This window comes from Camellia sinensis, chromosome 8 (genome assembly GCF_055761805.1).
Source record: "Camellia sinensis isolate YWXY chromosome 8, ASM5576180v1, whole genome shotgun sequence".
Classification (NCBI taxonomy): domain Eukaryota; kingdom Viridiplantae; phylum Streptophyta; class Magnoliopsida; order Ericales; family Theaceae; genus Camellia; species Camellia sinensis.
In genome coordinates this window covers 149,965,823-149,983,238 of record NC_138968.1, presented here as the reverse complement: position 1 = coordinate 149,983,238, position 17,416 = coordinate 149,965,823, and the positions used below count along the sequence as shown (strand labels likewise).

At 35.5% G+C, this 17,416-nt stretch overlaps 1 protein-coding gene and 1 pseudogene across 2 annotated transcripts; both read left to right on the top strand.

The window, feature by feature from the left end:
• The first annotated feature begins 2,306 nt into the window (after nucleotides 1-2,306).
• Nucleotides 2,307-2,756, top strand: LOC145798184 (uncharacterized). The gene has a single exon (XM_082885672.1). The coding sequence runs from the start codon at nucleotides 2,307-2,309 to the stop codon at nucleotides 2,754-2,756; it is 450 nt and encodes a 149-aa protein (XP_082741798.1).
• A 9,209-nt stretch (nucleotides 2,757-11,965) lies between these two features.
• On the top strand, nucleotides 11,966-17,316 carry LOC114274043 (epoxide hydrolase 2-like; annotated as a pseudogene). Its single transcript, XR_014338453.1, has 4 exons — nucleotides 11,966-12,527; nucleotides 16,140-16,296; nucleotides 16,371-16,606; nucleotides 16,790-17,316. The product of XR_014338453.1 is annotated as an epoxide hydrolase 2-like (transcript).
• The last annotated feature ends 100 nt before the right edge of the window (nucleotides 17,317-17,416 follow it).

The window sequence follows — 17,416 nt, the reverse complement described above, 5'->3', positions numbered from 1 at the left end:
GTAGTTTGGGATTGCTGCGTGTGGGGGTTGAGGAAGAAATTGATGCACTACGGAGATTTTGCCACCATAAGGAGAAGGTGTTGTTGTCAGTCTCTTAGGCAAATGGTATTACGCATGTGGGACAACGGTTTGTTGGAGGTGCACAAGAATTTCGTGACGTTTTATGTAAATATGCCATCCAATGTGGGTTTAAGTTTACATACGTGAAGAACGAGACAACAAGAGTTACTGCTGTGTGTGCGATGCGGGAGGAGAGGGGCTGCTTGTGGGCTATACATTGTAGAGCACAACGAGCAAATGATTTTTTCTACATTAAGAGGTTTAGTGATGTGCATACTTGTGGTACGGATGTCCGAACATCGAAGAATCCGCGAGTTAGTTCGGATTTGGTGTCGAGTACCATATCTGAAATTGTGAGGGACAAGTCGTTGACTCAGCCGTGTGAGGTGGTGACTATTTTGAAGAGGGATTATGGGCTAGATGTGAGTTACCATGTCGTATGGTTGGGTGTGGAGAAAGCAAAGACTGGTATTCATGGAGATCACTCGTTATCGTTTGACCAGCTGCGGTGGTATTTGGATGCCGTGATGCGGTACAATCCGGGGAGTTATGTCAATATTGACTATGATGCGAGTAGTCAATAGTTTGGTCGCTTCTTTGTGTCATTCGCTGCGTGTATTTCTGGGTTCAATGCTTGTCGCCCTTTATTATTCCTGGATGGAACATTCCTCAAAGGAAAGTACAAAGGTCAGCTACTTGCGGCAACGGCGAAAGACGGAAACAATGGTCAGTAGTTTTTTTTAGCTGTCTATTCATGTCAATATTCACTCTGAGCAGCATAGTCTGGGCAAAAGAGTGATTGGTAAATTATAAGTAATGTGAACATTGACATTAGTATGCACTGATGTGAATGTTCACATCTGTGTATGCTAATGGCAGTAATGTGAACATTCACATTATTACACACTGATGTGAATGCTCACATCAGTGTATACTAATGTTAGTTGATCCATTAATGAACAGTACTGTGAATGTTAACATTGTCAGTGACTCAACAATCAACAATGAATTATTAATGGTCGTTAATGTGAATGTTCACATCGTTGATGTTTACGAACCTGAATCCAAAAATAACAATAGTAAATAGGGCAATGTAGATATGAACATTCACATGACCTGTTTCGTTTATACTGTTTTCTATTCACTTTGGAATATTGTGAACAGTTGTGTATTGGTGTTGTGTTGTAGGTCTATTTCCTGTTGCATTTGCGATTGTTGATTCAGAGACCACGGCCAATTAGTCGTGGTTCTTGCATGAACTTGGGAAGGTTGTTGATGGGAAGCGTCATATTACTTTTATTTCGGATCGTAATCTTGGTCAGTTAGAAACTATGCCAAAGGTGTTTCCATCGGCTCATCACGGTTATTGCTTACAACACTTGAAGAGCAATTTAAGAGACCGGATGAAAGGAATTGATAATGGATTCAGGGATCACCTAGTAAGTCGTTTGGGTGACTGTGCCTACGAGCCAACTATGGTAGGGTTCCATGAAAAGCTTGCAAAATTAAAAGAGGAGGGTAAACAACGAGTTCATAATTTTTTCAAGGACTTGGCACCTGAGTACTGGGCAAATTCATACTTCAGGTAATAATAGTTTCCTAAGGTGTTCCATTTGTGAAGTTTAGAATGGTAGCGATGTGAATTTTCAGTTTAGAATGGTGACAATCGTCGAATTGTGTTTCATGTTCAATGTAAATGATGTGAATGTTCACATCTGCTAATGATGACTGATGTGAATGTTCACATCTGTTAATTTGTCAAATAGTCATGCAATGTATTACAGATTTGAATGTTGACATGTGTCATATTTTGTTATTGTTGTTAACATTCACATCTGTTTATCATTTAAGTTGACAACATAATAAGCATATAATGTGAACATTCACATTATTATAAACTGGTAGCAGATGTGAACATTTACATTATTATACCTTGATGTGAATGTTCACATCAGTCTATACTAATGTCAGTACTGTGAATGTTCACATCTGTCAACGTGAATGGTCATACCTGTTAAATTCCGTGTTGTACAATGTTTGTGATATTGTGCAGGGGCATGCATTATGGGGAGATGACATCCAATACGGCGGAGTCATTTAATAACTGGATTAAAGAAGCATGTAATCTTCCTATCACTCAAATGGTGGACACAATTTGTACTCAGTTGATGCGGAAAATGTCTGCACGGCGTGACTAAGCAAACAAATGGAATGAGATTATTTTTCCGACATTCGAAACAAGGCTTATGGATTCGTTCAATGACAGCAGGTCTTGGCAAGTTAGCAAAGCCAACGAGGATGTGTTTGAAGTTCATTCGATACCATCTGTTACAGTTGATGTTGCGAGGCATACATGTTCTTGCTTCAAATGGCAATTCAACGGATTCCCATGTGACCATGTTGTTATTGCCATTCAGAAGAGCCGCTACAATCTCAATGATTGTGTAGAACATTACTTTCACGTAGAGACATATCGTGTAGCCTATTCGGGAGCCATATTCCCTATACCGTCGGTGGATAAGCCGCCTTTTGATCCCACGGACTTCACTATATACCCGCCAACTGTGAAAAGACCACCCGGAAGGCCGAAGAAGAATAGGATCCCATCAAGGGATGAGAAACTGAAGCAAATAAGGTACGGGAGATGTGATAAGTTGGGGAGCCATAATCGGAAATCATGCACGGAGCCGATATAGGATGTACTTTTTTTCATTTCAACATTGTATTTTACATTGGATTCTTATATTCATTTTTGAAATAAGATTGTGTTGTGTTGGCAAACATTGGGTTGCAATAAGATTACGTTGCGTTAACAAACATAATAATGTATTAGTATTTGGTTTGTGCTTTATTTTCACTTTTTTAAGGTACCAATCTGACATTTATGTTGGTTCTATTTTGGATGAATGCATGATGTTAACATTCACACTTGTGTAATATAATCACATTATGTGAATGTTCACATTGTTGAACTTTCAAACATTTCTGTGGTGGGAATGTTCACATTATTGTTACTGTTAACAACATCAAAGTAGATGACATGAATGTTTACATCAATGTAACCATTCGCATCATCAACTCATAAGATGTGAATATTCATGACATCATTGTTGCCATTCGCATAATCAGAAGTTATGATGTGAATATTCACATCATCAAATTATTAGATGTGAATATTGACTTGTGTTAAGAAATATCATACTCACACCTGTCATATTGTGTTACATGAACACTTTAAGCAATATTCACATCCATGTAGTATGGTTTAAAACATAAGAAAGTGTACGATCATTCTGTGATATTAACATTCACATCATGTCATGTGTATCCAAAAAAAAAAATACAATCTCAATGTGCATGACCAACGCAAAATAGGCCTGAAAATGCATATATATATTGACTGAAAAATATCTGTACAAGTAGTGATATAGACTTGATTTACAATTAAGCTAGTTTGCTCCAATATGAAAAATCTATTGACACTAAATTGTCTTAAATGTGGATAACAGATTTGGGTAACAGTGATAGGTGGACACCCCCCACCTATAGGTTTTCACATTGCACTGTCTTTCTGTGGTTCAGAAAAAGGTGTACTAATGAGTCTTTTATTTGACACCATTCAAAGCGATCTAGGTTGGCAACAATGTCTTCACGATATACATGCGCCCTCATGATGTAACAAACTGCAGGCCCGCAATCCACCCTGAAAATGCAAACTTCTTGTTACATTTTGAAATTTATGTGGGTAATGGTTGTGGAACATGTGTAGAAATCGATTTTAGGCTTACGAATTTGATGCTTGCTGAGGACAGATGTCCACTGATATAATTGTTTTCGAAGTATTTTGGCTTGATAAGTTGGTCCATAATGGTGATGATGGTCCAATGTTGTGCACCAAAGCTGTGATGTAGTCCCTCTGTCAATAATGAAATTTCATATTAGGCACCAACCAACATAGGGCATATGTCCAAGTTCAAATATTACACATCACGACAAGTATTATTTTTGTCAGCCACTTATCAGTATTTGTGCTTTGTCAATATGTGGGTCATGTATGCCTTCTCTTGGGCGCAGTGAGTTATAATGCCTCCATACATTCTCTTTCGCGTTTTACATAACAATTGTCCAGTGGAAGTTGTCGTGTATTGGGAAGATTAAGAATCTCTGGCCTTGATACTCCTTGATGTGTACATCAATCAGTTTATTCCTCTTGTGGGGGGGTACTCTTGCATGATTTTCTGCACACAAAGGGCATACAATGATGTACCAAGTATTTATATCAATGTTTGATGTTATTGATATGAATGTTCACATCTGCTAATGGGGAGTCATGTTACTGATGTGAATGTTCACATTTTGTAATGGTGAGTGATACTACTGATGTGAATGTTCACATTTCGTATTGGTGAGTGATACTACTGATGTGAATGTTCACATTTCCTAAATGGTGAGTGATACTACTGATGTGAATGTTCACATTTCGTATTAATGTCAGTGATATTACTGATGTGAATGTTCACATGTGTGTATCATTTAAGTTTAACAACATAATAAGCATATAATCTTCAATGCGAATGATGTTACTGATGTGAATGTTCACATGTGTATCAATGTTTGATGTTACTGATGTGAATGTTCACATCTGCTAATGGGGAGTCATGTTACTGATGTGAATGTTCACATTTCGTAATAGTGAGTGATACTACTGATGTGAATATTCACATTTCGTAATGGTGCGTGATACTACTGATGTGAATGTTCACATTTCGTATTGGTGAGTGATTCTACTGATGTGAATGTTCACATTTCGTATTGGTAAGTGATACTGCTGATGTGAATGTTCACATTTCCTAATGGTGAGTGATACTACTGATGTGAATGTTCACATCTGTTAATATCAATGATATTACTGATGTGAATGTTCACATGTGTGTATCATTTAAGTTTAACAACATAATAAGCATATAATCTTCAATGCGAATGATGTTAATGTTCACATCTGTCAATGTGAATCTTCTCAAAGGTCATTTTATGTTGTTATTAACATTCACATCTGCCTATTATTTAAGTTAACAATGTAAGCATATAATGCTGAGAAGGACATTCACATGTATTGAAACATAATCAAAATTAAAGTCTAGTGCTTACCAAACATGTGCTTGTAAAGATGATTGATGTGAAATGATCTAATTTATTAAGTATGTATGTGAACTGAACATGATCAAAAAAAAAAAAAAAAAAAAAACAGTTGGGGATATGTAAGATCACTTACTCATCACCACCGTTCTTGTGCAAATTTTGGACTTTTTGCTTGTTGAGTTTGTTAATGTTAGCCCAGACCTTCAGTTTGTTGTTCAAGGTTAACTTCTTGGACTTTGTTGGCTGCTTTTTTGGTGGTTGCTTGTCTAAATCTTGTGCTATTTGGACTGCATGTGATTGCTGTTCGGCTCCCTCTTTCCCTTTCTTCTGACCAGGCAGGTTGGGGTGTTCAAACTCGTCCAACCTATGTTCTTTCCTTACCTTCTGCTTTATGCGCTTTACCTTTGATGGGGGGCTGATAATGTGTTCCAATGCTGCAGTGGGATGCTTGTTAAGGCTGTCATGAGCCTTTTGTGCTTCAACTTGAGTGATGATGTGGACAGACTGATCGTCAAAAAGGTCTTGAAGTATTGTTTTTTCACATTCCAAGTTGATGACCAACTTTGTCAGCCGCTGAATTTCTGTATCTTTCCACTCCAAGCAAGTCTTCATGTCCATGTCCACATTGGATAGGCCCAATTGGTCAAATAGTTTGGCTTCAAGGGCAGTAGTCACCCTTGCCCTCAACTCCCATGATTCTTCCAACTGTTTGTATTTCGCTTCTCATTGCCGTACAAGAGCCCAAGCTTTTTGGTTTTCTTTTATGAGTACTTCCACAATGTCGGGCTCAGTTAGTTGTGCTATGATGATTCCTTTCTCAGCATTGGGGGTGCTACAGTTGGGGTTGATATAATGTCCAACATCATTCAGGTCCGCTGCATCGACAAAAAATGCATTCCTGTCATCACTGCGTTGACTGTCTTTGCTTTGATCCTCATTGCTTTCATCTTTGTTTGCTACTGCATTTGACAAATCTCAGGTTTGGGCTCCACATTCAATTTTGTATGACGGTATATCTTCGCTTCAGTTGGTGATGCCATTAGCTCACCGCCATATACCTGCATTTGAAGACAATATGTTAGTTAGATAGTTCCTCGTCTCACTATGTGAATAGGCACAATATATTTGATTGTACTTCTACCTCATTTAAACCCAGCTTAGCCAAAGATATGGACTTCATGTTGCTATGTAAGGCTGTGAGGCCCTACTTTACACATCGCGGAATGGCATTGGGGTTGCGAGGTTGTAAGATTGTTATATACTCACACAGCCAGTACTGAAACAAATAACAAATGTCTGTAATTTGAATGTTCACATCAATTAACATTGATGTGAATGTTTACACCACTGGGGCAGTAATGTGAATGTTTACATCAATTAAAACTGATGTGAATGTTTACATCTGTTGATACGAATGTTCACATCTGCTAATGAGGAGTCATGTTACTGATGTAAATGTTCACATTTCCTAATGTTGAGTGATACTACTGATGTGAATGTTCCCATATGTTAATGTGAGTGATATTTACTGATGTGAATGTTCATAACTGTTAATATCAGTGCTATTACTGATTTGAATGTTCACATTTGCTAATGATGAGTGATGTTACTGATGTGAATGTTCACATTTGTTAATGTGAGTGATACTACTGATGTGAATGTTCACATCTGTTAATGTCAGTGATATTACTGATGTGAATGATCACATTTTGCTAATGGTGAGTGATGTTACTGGTGTGAATATTCACATCTGTTAATGTGAGTGGTACTACTGATGTGAATGTTCACATCTGTTAATGTGAATATTTACACCAGCATCTACTAATGTGTGTTTGTACATTACTGAAACAGTAATATGAATGTTTACATCAATGTTGTCAACTTCCACACCAACGCTGAGAAATGTGAACATTCACATCAGAGTGTCCAAAGTCCGTAAATGTTCATATTAAACATAGAATAAGTTTTATGAGATTTACCATTAACAACATCCCAAATCCAGTGACTCGTCCTGGTTTTCCACAGTTTTGGCCCAATGAACCCATCAAGGTTGCCCGGATGCTCTCAGCCCAATCATACTCGATCATCTTGTCTAATGGGTCCATGTATGAGTAGAATGCCCATCCAATTGTTTCTTCGGATGTAGAAAAGAATAGCTTGACGCATGCATACATGCAAACTAATCTTGTGACCTCCTCATTGTCATGTTTTTTTGTGCCCTTCAATGCTTCGCTCAGAATTTCTCGTATTTTGGCAACACTTAACCGACTAACATCCTTGCACATTCGGTGTATGATGCCGGTTGTTGGTTTTGCACCATAAGAGAGGTCCATGGACTTGGTGCCGCAGTCCACCCCAAAAATCAGTGATACGTCGCTTCTAAAAGTCTGGATGTTCTTATCTCCAATGTAAAACCTCCCACTAGATTGCTTGAATGTCTGTATTATACGTACAATGACATCATCATATTTCATGCAGTGGTTGAGGTCGATTTCGTTACTGATCAAGCAATCAAATAATGGCCAGAACGGTGTTTTTGTAAGGCACTTTAATTGGCCACTTGTAAATTTTGTATCCTTTAACAGTTTGACCAATCCAGTTATATTTGACCGGTAGTTAACTTTTTTCATGTTCACTTCTTCAGGAACAACTGTTTGATCAGGCTTGGTTTTGGCACGGGATTCCCCTCGCATTCGCTTGCCATCAACTTTATGGGGAAGACCTGTGTGTTCAAATAAGCACATATAATTGGCTGAAACACAGATGATGGAACCAGAAGCACCAAACAACATTCAACAACCAGCATTGACAGTAATTTGAACATTCACATCATTGTACACTGATGTGAATGTTCACATCAGTGTCTACTACTGTAAGTTTACCCAGTAATCAACACTAATGTGAATGTTCACATCATCCATGTTTGCAAAATAAATTCCAAAAACGACAACAGTTATAGGGCAATGTAAATGTTTACATGGGTGATCATATTATGTTATAATTTGCTAAAAATCAAAGGGGGGAACCAATAGCGCCAAACAACAACCAATAACACAAACAACTTGGACATTGATGTCACAATGTGAATATTTACATCATATTCCATCACACTGTTGAGTGAACTTTAAGGGTTCTGACATTAATGTGAACATTCACATACTACTGTAAGTTTACCTAGTAATCAACACTAATGTGAATGTTCACATCATCCATGTTTGCAAAATAAATTCCGAAAACGACAACAGTTACTGGGCAATGTGAATGTTTACATGGGTGATCACATTATGTTATAATTTGCTAAAAATCAAAGGGGGGAACCAACAACATCAAACTACACCCAATAACACAAACAAGTTGGACATTGATGTCGCAATGTGAATATTTACATCATATTGCATCACAGCGTTGAGTGAAGTTTGGGGGTTCTGACATTAATGTGAACATTCACATCAGTGTCTACTACTGTAAGTTTACCCAGTAATGAACATTAATGTGAATGTTCACATCATCCATGTGTGCAAAATAAATTCCAAAAACTACAACAGTTACAGGGCAATGTGAATGTTTACATGGGTGATCACATTATGTTATAATTTGCTAAAAATCATAGGGGGGGAACCAACATCACTAAACAACACCCAACAACACAAACAAGTCCAACATTGATGTCACAATGTGAATATTTATATCACATTCCATCACATTGTTGAGTGAAGTTTGGGGCTTCTATGGACATAAAAAATGAACAATATCAACAGTGACAGTAATATGAACATTCACATCATTATATACTGATGTAAATGTTCACATCATTATACACTGCTGTGAATATTCACATCAGTGTCTACTACCGTAAGTTTAGCCAGTAATCAACACTAATGTGAATGTTCACATCATCTATTTTTACAAAATCAATTCCGAAAACATCTATGTTTACAAATTCAAATCTGAAAACTAGAAGGTGGATGTATACATCGGTGATGACATTATGATTGAAAAGCAGAAGGTGGAATGGTATTCCTTACTTTTGTTCGTCATGGTTGGTAGGTATGGATCACACTCAGTGGATGAAATAAACTCAATGGGACGACAAGAATCTTCGAACGACGAAGCACCCTCCTTTCGATGTGAACCTTCGCAGTGGTGAGTCGAAGAGGAATCTAGGGTCGATGGTCGACGGTGGACGACAAGGACGTTGGTGAGGCGATGTGAATCTAGGGTTATTGGAGGCGATGTGAGTATCGTTTCGTGGATTGAGTTTTTGTTTTGGAAATTTTGTGGATTGAATAGTTGGAATACGAATGGGTTTTGCGGAATCGGTTACACGCGGGAGAGGCGGAGAGGGTTATTTCGTCCTTTTACAATTAATGGACCTAATGAAATATTCAGAAATAGTTTAGATTTTATGGAACAAAACAGTTATAAATGGGATTTATCAAAAAAGAGCCTCTTTAATAATGCTATAGTTTGGCAGTAAAATAATATAGAACTGAAAATGATATTTTGCTTTTTCTCCTAAATTATAATTTTAATAGTTTTTTTAATTATTTTAACTTAACTAGGACAATTATTTTAACTTAACTAGGACATTTGGCCTATTGATTGGGTAGCGTTATTTTGTAATGTGAGGTTGCAGATTTAATTCTTATGATAAAGAATTTGATACCTTTTATTTTTTACTCATTACCAAAGTTGTATTATAATTTGTAAATATACAATTATCTAGTTTCATATAATTAACCTCATATTTATTGAAAAAAAAAAAAAAGCTACTCTAATTTGTTATTTGGAAATTGATTAAATATTGCATTTAAAAAAAAATAATAATATGTATGATCGCATATAAGAGCATCTCCATCAAATAGTTGTTTTTATTTTGAGTAAATTACGAATATATCCTCTAAGGTTTGCTTATATAGATTGTCTATTGTGGTTTAAAAATTACAAATATCTTATTATCAGATTTTTTATTTAACAAAATTAACTGAAAAAATAAAATTCTTAAATGCTCTTCTATACAATAATTTAAAATTACTTAAAATATTAATTAAAATAAATATTTGACATTATTAAAAATTATTAATTGACTTGATAATTTATTAATAAAATGAATTATTTGTTATGAAATTAAAAATTTCAAGAAGTGAAATGTAATTTTCAAAATCATAAAGAACAATTCGTATTTCAAATAAACCTTAATCATTAATTTTTAACTTTATTAAACTAACTATTAAATTAGCTAATTTAGTTTTAGTGAATTTAACTCAAATTAATTTAAAATTTTAATTATTAGTGTATATAAACTGGACTTGGAGCAAGTGGAGTGTATTATGGCACAGCATGTGCGCTACGAATTCCTTTCGCGTGTCTATTTTCATGTTTGAACACTTTATATTATAAGATTCGTTAAGTATATTATATATATAAAAATATCAGATTAATTATATGTTTATAATCTTATAGCAAGGTCATATTTGTTTTAAAAATAAATAAATGGTAAATATAATTTTGCTATTTTTTTGAAAAAAATTACAGAACTAATTATGGGTTACATATATTCGATTAATTTCATTTTTATGACAAATATACTCAATAAATTTTACAATATAAACAATTCGAATAATAAAAATAAACTCAGACACACCCCGAAAATGCGTCACAACAAGCATGCTGTGCCATAAAGCACAACACATGCTCCAATTCCATATAAACTTTAGGATAAATTATAAATACACTCCTTAAGATTTATTTAAAATATAAATTATTTTTTGTAGTTTAAAAAATTACAAATACTTCCTTATTAGAATTTTTTATTTAATAGAATTAACTAAAAAAATGAAATTCATAATTGCTCTCCTAAACAATAATAAAATTACATAAATTATTAATTGAAACTATTTTTAATATCATTAAAAATTGTTAATTAACTTGATGATTTATTAATAAAATGTGCGATTTGTTATGAAATTAAAAACCTTAGGAGGTGGAATGTATTTTTCAAAATCATAGGAGACAATTCGTATTTTAATCAAATCTCAGGAGGTGTATTTGTAATTTACCCTAAATTTTATTACTTATCTAAAAATATTTTTAAAAATTTACACTGAATTATAATTGTCAGAAAATTTAACTAATGAAGCACAACACATGCTCCAATTCCATATGGCCTTATTTGGGAAGTTGACTATTTTAGTATGTTAAAATTTTTGTGTTTGGAGAGATGGTCGGATTTTTTTATAGTTGAATGTGATGTTTGTGAGAGAAAAAGTAAAATGATTATGGGTTTGATGTAACATTTTGTCTTATTAACTGTTTTAGTCTATTTTATCTTTTTGTAGATTTTAATCTAAAAAGTCAATTTTTAGCCTTTCCCAAAGAAGGCCATAAACTTTATCCCTTATCTAAAAATACTTTTAAAAATTTACATTGAATTATAATTGTCACGAAATTTAACTAATGAATGTGAGACATTAGTTCAAAAAAAAAAAAAAAAAAAAAAAGAAGAAGAAGAATATGTGAGAAATTCTAATATACATGCCTTTAAAAGCGGTATATCATATACATATTTAATTATGATTAATTTTTTTTTTAATTATAATTTATAAATTTAGTAATTATATTTCACATTATATTTAATTATGATATTTTTTAATTATAAAATGCATACAGTACCTAAAGGGTATCCACCCTAACGTTTATTTTGTACAAACTACAAAGCTTCTCCTGTCTATTTGTATATTGGGCAAATTACATATACAGTCCTCCAGGTTTGACAAAATTACAGATACCCCTGAGGTTTGAGAAATTACGAATTCCCCCCTGAATGCTATATTTGCATAAGAAATTAGGGGGTAATTTGTTATGAAATATAAACCTCAGGGGGTAAATTGTTATGAAAATACAAACCTCAGGGGGCGGGATGTAATTTCCGAAACCTCAGGAGTATCTGTAATTTAATCAAACCTGGAGAGGTGTATATGTAATTTGCCCTTGTATATTTTGTTCAAACATCTCTCTCATCGGTCCCTCTCTCATCTGACATAGAAATGGAGAACATCCAGCACAAATATGTGGAAGTAAGAGGACTTAAGCTTCATGTTGCAGAGATCGAAACAGGTCCAGCTGTGGTTTTCTTACACGGGTTTCCGGAGATTTGGTACTCATGGCGGCATCAGATGATAGCACTATCCACCGCTGGGTTTCGAGCAATCGCACCCGATTACAGGGGCTATGGCCTCTCTGAAATGCCTCCCGAACCTGAGAAGACTACTTTCAGAGACCTCATTGACGATCTTCTCGCCATACTCGACTCATTTGGAATCCCCAAGGTTAGCAATTCTTCCAATCTCCAATGGTTAGTTGGTTTGGTTTTGGTTTTGATTTTGGTTTTGGTTAGGTCTTCTCAAAATTTACAGCTTAATAAGTTTTTGGATTAAGAAATCACAAATATCTCATTTATCAAAGGAAAATGATTTTTGCCCCGAAATCCTCCCCTCCGAACAGCCCGAAAGAGAGAAAGAGAAGAGAAAGAGAGAAAGGGAAGAGGGAATGGAGAGAAAGAGAGAGAGAGGGCCCCTCATTCGCCTCCGCCACCGCCGCCGATCAATGGCAGATTGACCGGCCGATCGTCGCAGCAGCTTTGATCATCGTAGCAGCAGCTCGTCGCAGCCCCGCCGCAGCTCGTCGCAGTCCCGCCTCCAACCTCCGTCGCCTCCGGCCCTGCCTCCGCCTCCAACTCGATTTTGTTGGCCCCCTCCCCTCCAGTTCTTCTTCTTCTTCTTCTCCTCCTTCTTCCTCTGATTTTCTTCTTCTGAAAAAAAAAAAAATTCAAAAACGACGTTGTTTTTTGAATTCGGGGGATTCGAGGGCTCAAATCCGAGCTACCAATCACTACTCATATCTAATAAACAGAACATCAAAACCAAAACCTCCTTCGTCTTCTTCTTCCTCTACTTTCTTTCTCTAAAACCTATCAAACCCATCATAACACATCACAAAATTGAAGCAATCTACCAATCAAACCCAAAAATTAAACTCAAAAAACAAAACCAAAAATCAAACCCACCGCCAATCATCAACAACACATCATCATCATCATAAACACCTCATCATCATCCTCAACACAAACCCAAAACCTCCTTCATCTTTTTCTTCCTCTACCTTCTTTCTCTAGAACCTACCAAACCCATTACAAAATTGAAGCAATCTACCAATCAAATCCAAAAATTAAACTCAAAAGTCAAAACCAAAAATCAATCATCAAAAACACATCAACATATAAGATTCAAACCTTTGAAAATCTCTCTCTGTGTCTCTCTCTATTTCTCTCTCATTGACAATTACAATCAACAATAGACATCAAAGGGGGCATCTTTTCTTCAAGACTATTTTTTTCTTTTTTTTGCTTTACCTGATCTCTTTATCTGGTCATTTTCATCATCATCACGACCTAAGCTCACTTCCTCTTGAAGCTCAAAAAGAGTGAAATCATTCAAAGAGGAACAGTGTACACTAAAATTAACAAAGGAAAATGAGGGAATTGTTATAATAAGAAGGAGATTGGGATTGTGTGAGAGAAAGAGAGAGAGAGGAGGAGGTTGGAGTGTTTGAACGGAGAGGAGAGGAAACAGAGATAGAGATGAGATGAAAGGATAACAGAGATAGAGATAGAGATAAAGAGGAGAGGAGAGAGAACACTTTTCGGGCCACTCGAGCCTCAATAAATCAAGCTACAAGCCATTTTTCATTCGACAATGCTACGTAGCTCAAATTTTGTGGCTCAAAAGTGGCTCAAATAGCCAAAACGACATCGTTTTGAGTACAGAACAACATAAAAATGGCCAAAACGACGTCGTTTTGACCATTTGAGCCACTTTTGAGCCACAAAATTTGAGCTACGAGACATTTTTCTTTTTCATTAGATATTTGGTCAGAACTGCTTGAGACAGAAAAGACGAAGAACCCCCCAAAAAAAAAGAAAAAAAAAATGCAAAATGGCGTTGTTTTGTGTTTTCGAGCCATTCGGGACAAATAGTTTTGAGCTACCAAACAGAACTGTTTAGAAAGAAAAAAAAAAAACTTACGTTGCATTTGGTAGAGTTTTAAAATTATGATTTGAAAATAGAGTTGTATTTAAGTAAGGTTGTTAAAATCGGGATCCTAAGTAGGATCGGTGAGAGGGTCTGGTGGATCAGATCGAGGATCATAAGATCCTACTTTCTATTAAAAAAAAAGATAAAAATTAAAATTAAAATGATACATATTAAGAATAAGGTGAAAATCATAAAATCTACGATCCTACCTACGATCCCATACGATCCTATACGATCCCATACGATCCTACACGGTCCCATGCGATCCTACACGATCCTACTTGCGATCTTGTTATAACATGGATCCTACAACGATCTGAATCGTTTTGGCAAAGTAGGATCTACGATCCGGATCGCGATTTTAATAACCATGATTTTAAGTTTGCGAGTTTTGAAATTATGATTTGAGTGTGAAAAATTTATTTGGTTATAATTTTTAAAAAAGTTTGAATTGAGTGATGTGACATATGATATTAAAAAGTGAATGCTTTGAAAAGTGTTTTAAAAAATGGGTGTAAAATTAATTTTTATAATTATAACCAAACAATATACTCAAATTAAGAAGTAGAATTAAATTTCAAAAATTCTACCAAACAGAGCTTTACTTTTTATTTTTACTTTATTTTAAATCAAATCACCTCGAGTCAAATCAACTCTTACATTTTTTTATCTCCAAGAAAGACCAAATAGACTTAGGAAAATGTCTCGTAACTCAAATTTTGCGGCTCAAAAGTGGCTCAAATGGCCAAAACGACGTCGTTTTGGCCATTTTTATGTTGTTCTGTACTCAAAACAACGTCATTTTGACCATTTGAGCCACTTTTGAGTCATAAAATTTGAGCTACGTAGCATTGTCGATAAATTTAAAAAAAACCAAAAAAAACTACTCTGTTAATCAAGTTGTCAAAACATCCCGTAATCAGTTGGTTTTTTCGCCCGTTGACCAAAATCCTTACCCCTCTTTCACGAGGGAAGGGGATAAAAACTTTTTCTTCCTCTTTTTTTTTTTTGGTATTAATTATAGGAAAATGTCTCGTAGCTCAAATTTTGTGGCTCAAAAGTGGTTCAAATGGCCAAAACGACGTCGTTTTGGCCATTTTTATGTTATTCTGTACTCAAAACGACGTCGTTTTGACCATTTGAGCCACAAAATTTGAATTACGTAGCATTGTCGTTAATTATATACTATATAATGGGAATTATTATGATTATTATTATTATTGTTGTTGTGGTTGTTGTTGTTGTTTCTCATTTGAGTATTCTACAACTTTTAGTATTAAAAATAAATATTAAAGATAAATTACGAGCCAATCTTATCATGTGAAGGGCTTACATACATATAAGTTAAATATTTTTAGGATATTAATAGATGAAAGAAGGATCATGATTAATTGATAAATAATTTTGGTCAATAGTGCTAACTCATAAATTCTCTTTAATTAAACATACACATAATTATGGGGCTTATCATCTAAGATGTCGCATGTTCGAATCTCACAAAACCTAACCATCCCAAACCTTTGGGCCATTGAAAGTTTGCCTTCTTGTTAATTTTAGGGTCTCAGAATGGATTAGTCAAGTGCGCCTAAACTGGACTAAACCCTGTTATAAAAATAAAATAAATAAACATATACATATACATAGTTCTATTTTTGTCCAAATCTTTAATTAACATGAGATTTTCTGTTTCATTTTCTCCAACTCTTGATTAATTTTTTTTTTTTTTTATGAAAAGCATAATTATTTTGGCATATCATTTGGTGCGGAAAGTATTTAAGACAAGGAGACAGAGGATCCCTCCCGCTCCAGATAAATAATGGCTAGAACTTGACTGTTGGAAATGAGCAGGCTTTTCTCGTGGGGAAGGACTGCTTACCACTTTGCACTTCTTTACCCAGATAGAGTTTCTGCAGTTATAACACTTGGTGTTCCTTTCCTTCTTACTGGCCCAGAAGCATTCCCTCGCCAATTCATTCCTGGAGGCTTTTATATGCTGAGATGGCAGGCAAGTTAGAACCTTTTTAGCACGTATAATTTTTTTATAAAAAAAATTTATCTCATCTCATATCCTTTTCACAGGAACCAGGGCGAGCTGAAAAGGACTTTGGCCGTTTTGACGTCAAGACGGTGGTGAAAAACATCTACATTCTTTTCTCAGAAAGTGAGCTACCGATAGCTGGGGAGGACCAGGAGATAATGGACTTGGTTGACCCATTGACACCGCTACCTCCTTGGTTCTCCGAAGAAGATCTTGCTAACTATGCAACTTTATATGAGAAATCTGGTTTTCGCACCCCATTGCAAGTGCCATACAGGTAAAATTATCTTGGAAAATCTATTTTTGCTCAGTAATGGCTAAAAGGGGAATTTTGGAACTCCTGAAAAGATGGAAGAATTGAAGTAGAGTATCCAGAACCCTTTTATGGGCCAATCACAATGACCCATTTAAGTTTTCAGGGATATTATGTGTTGGCTAAGGTTGTGTAGCATATGAATAGGGCTTGGCTGCAAGATTATGGAGTATCTGATCTTGAAGTGAAAGTCCCGGCATTGTTGATCATGGGCGAAAAGGATTACGTTTACAAATTTCACGGGATAGCAGAGTACATAACAAGTGGGAAGGTCAAGGAATATGTTCCTGACTTGGAGATTACGTTCATGCCCGAAGGTACGCACTTCGTGCAAGAGCAGTTCCCTGACCAGGTGAATGATCTCATCATCTCCTTCCTCAAGAAGCACATTTGATCTAGCAGTGGTCTGGTAATTATTACGTATATGTCGAGAGAAATAAGTTGTGATTCTCACTGTTGTGTTCATGAAATTGTTCTACAGAAGTTTCTGTTAGCGTAGATTCTGTTGTCTAAAACTGGAAAATGAAATCCTAGAAAAACAATAGAACAGTTTTTCGTATGTTGTATTTCTGCGAATTTGCATTGGTACCCTTTTCCCAGAAGCATGATGTCATTATGCTACATTATTGCAAATTTTGCCAGACGGTGATCAACATATTCAAGATTGTGAATCAGATCAATGAAAACTGAAAAGTCTCAAGAAGAGCTTGGTTCATCCATTGATCCTGTGTGAAGAGTAGGGGGCTGCAAAAAAAATCAAGTTCATAACAAACT

Excerpts from the sequence above, each read along its gene's own strand:
- LOC145798184 (XM_082885672.1), top strand. The coding sequence starts at position 2,307 with ATGGATTCGTTCAATGACAGCAGGTCTTGGCAAGTTAGCAAAGCCAAC.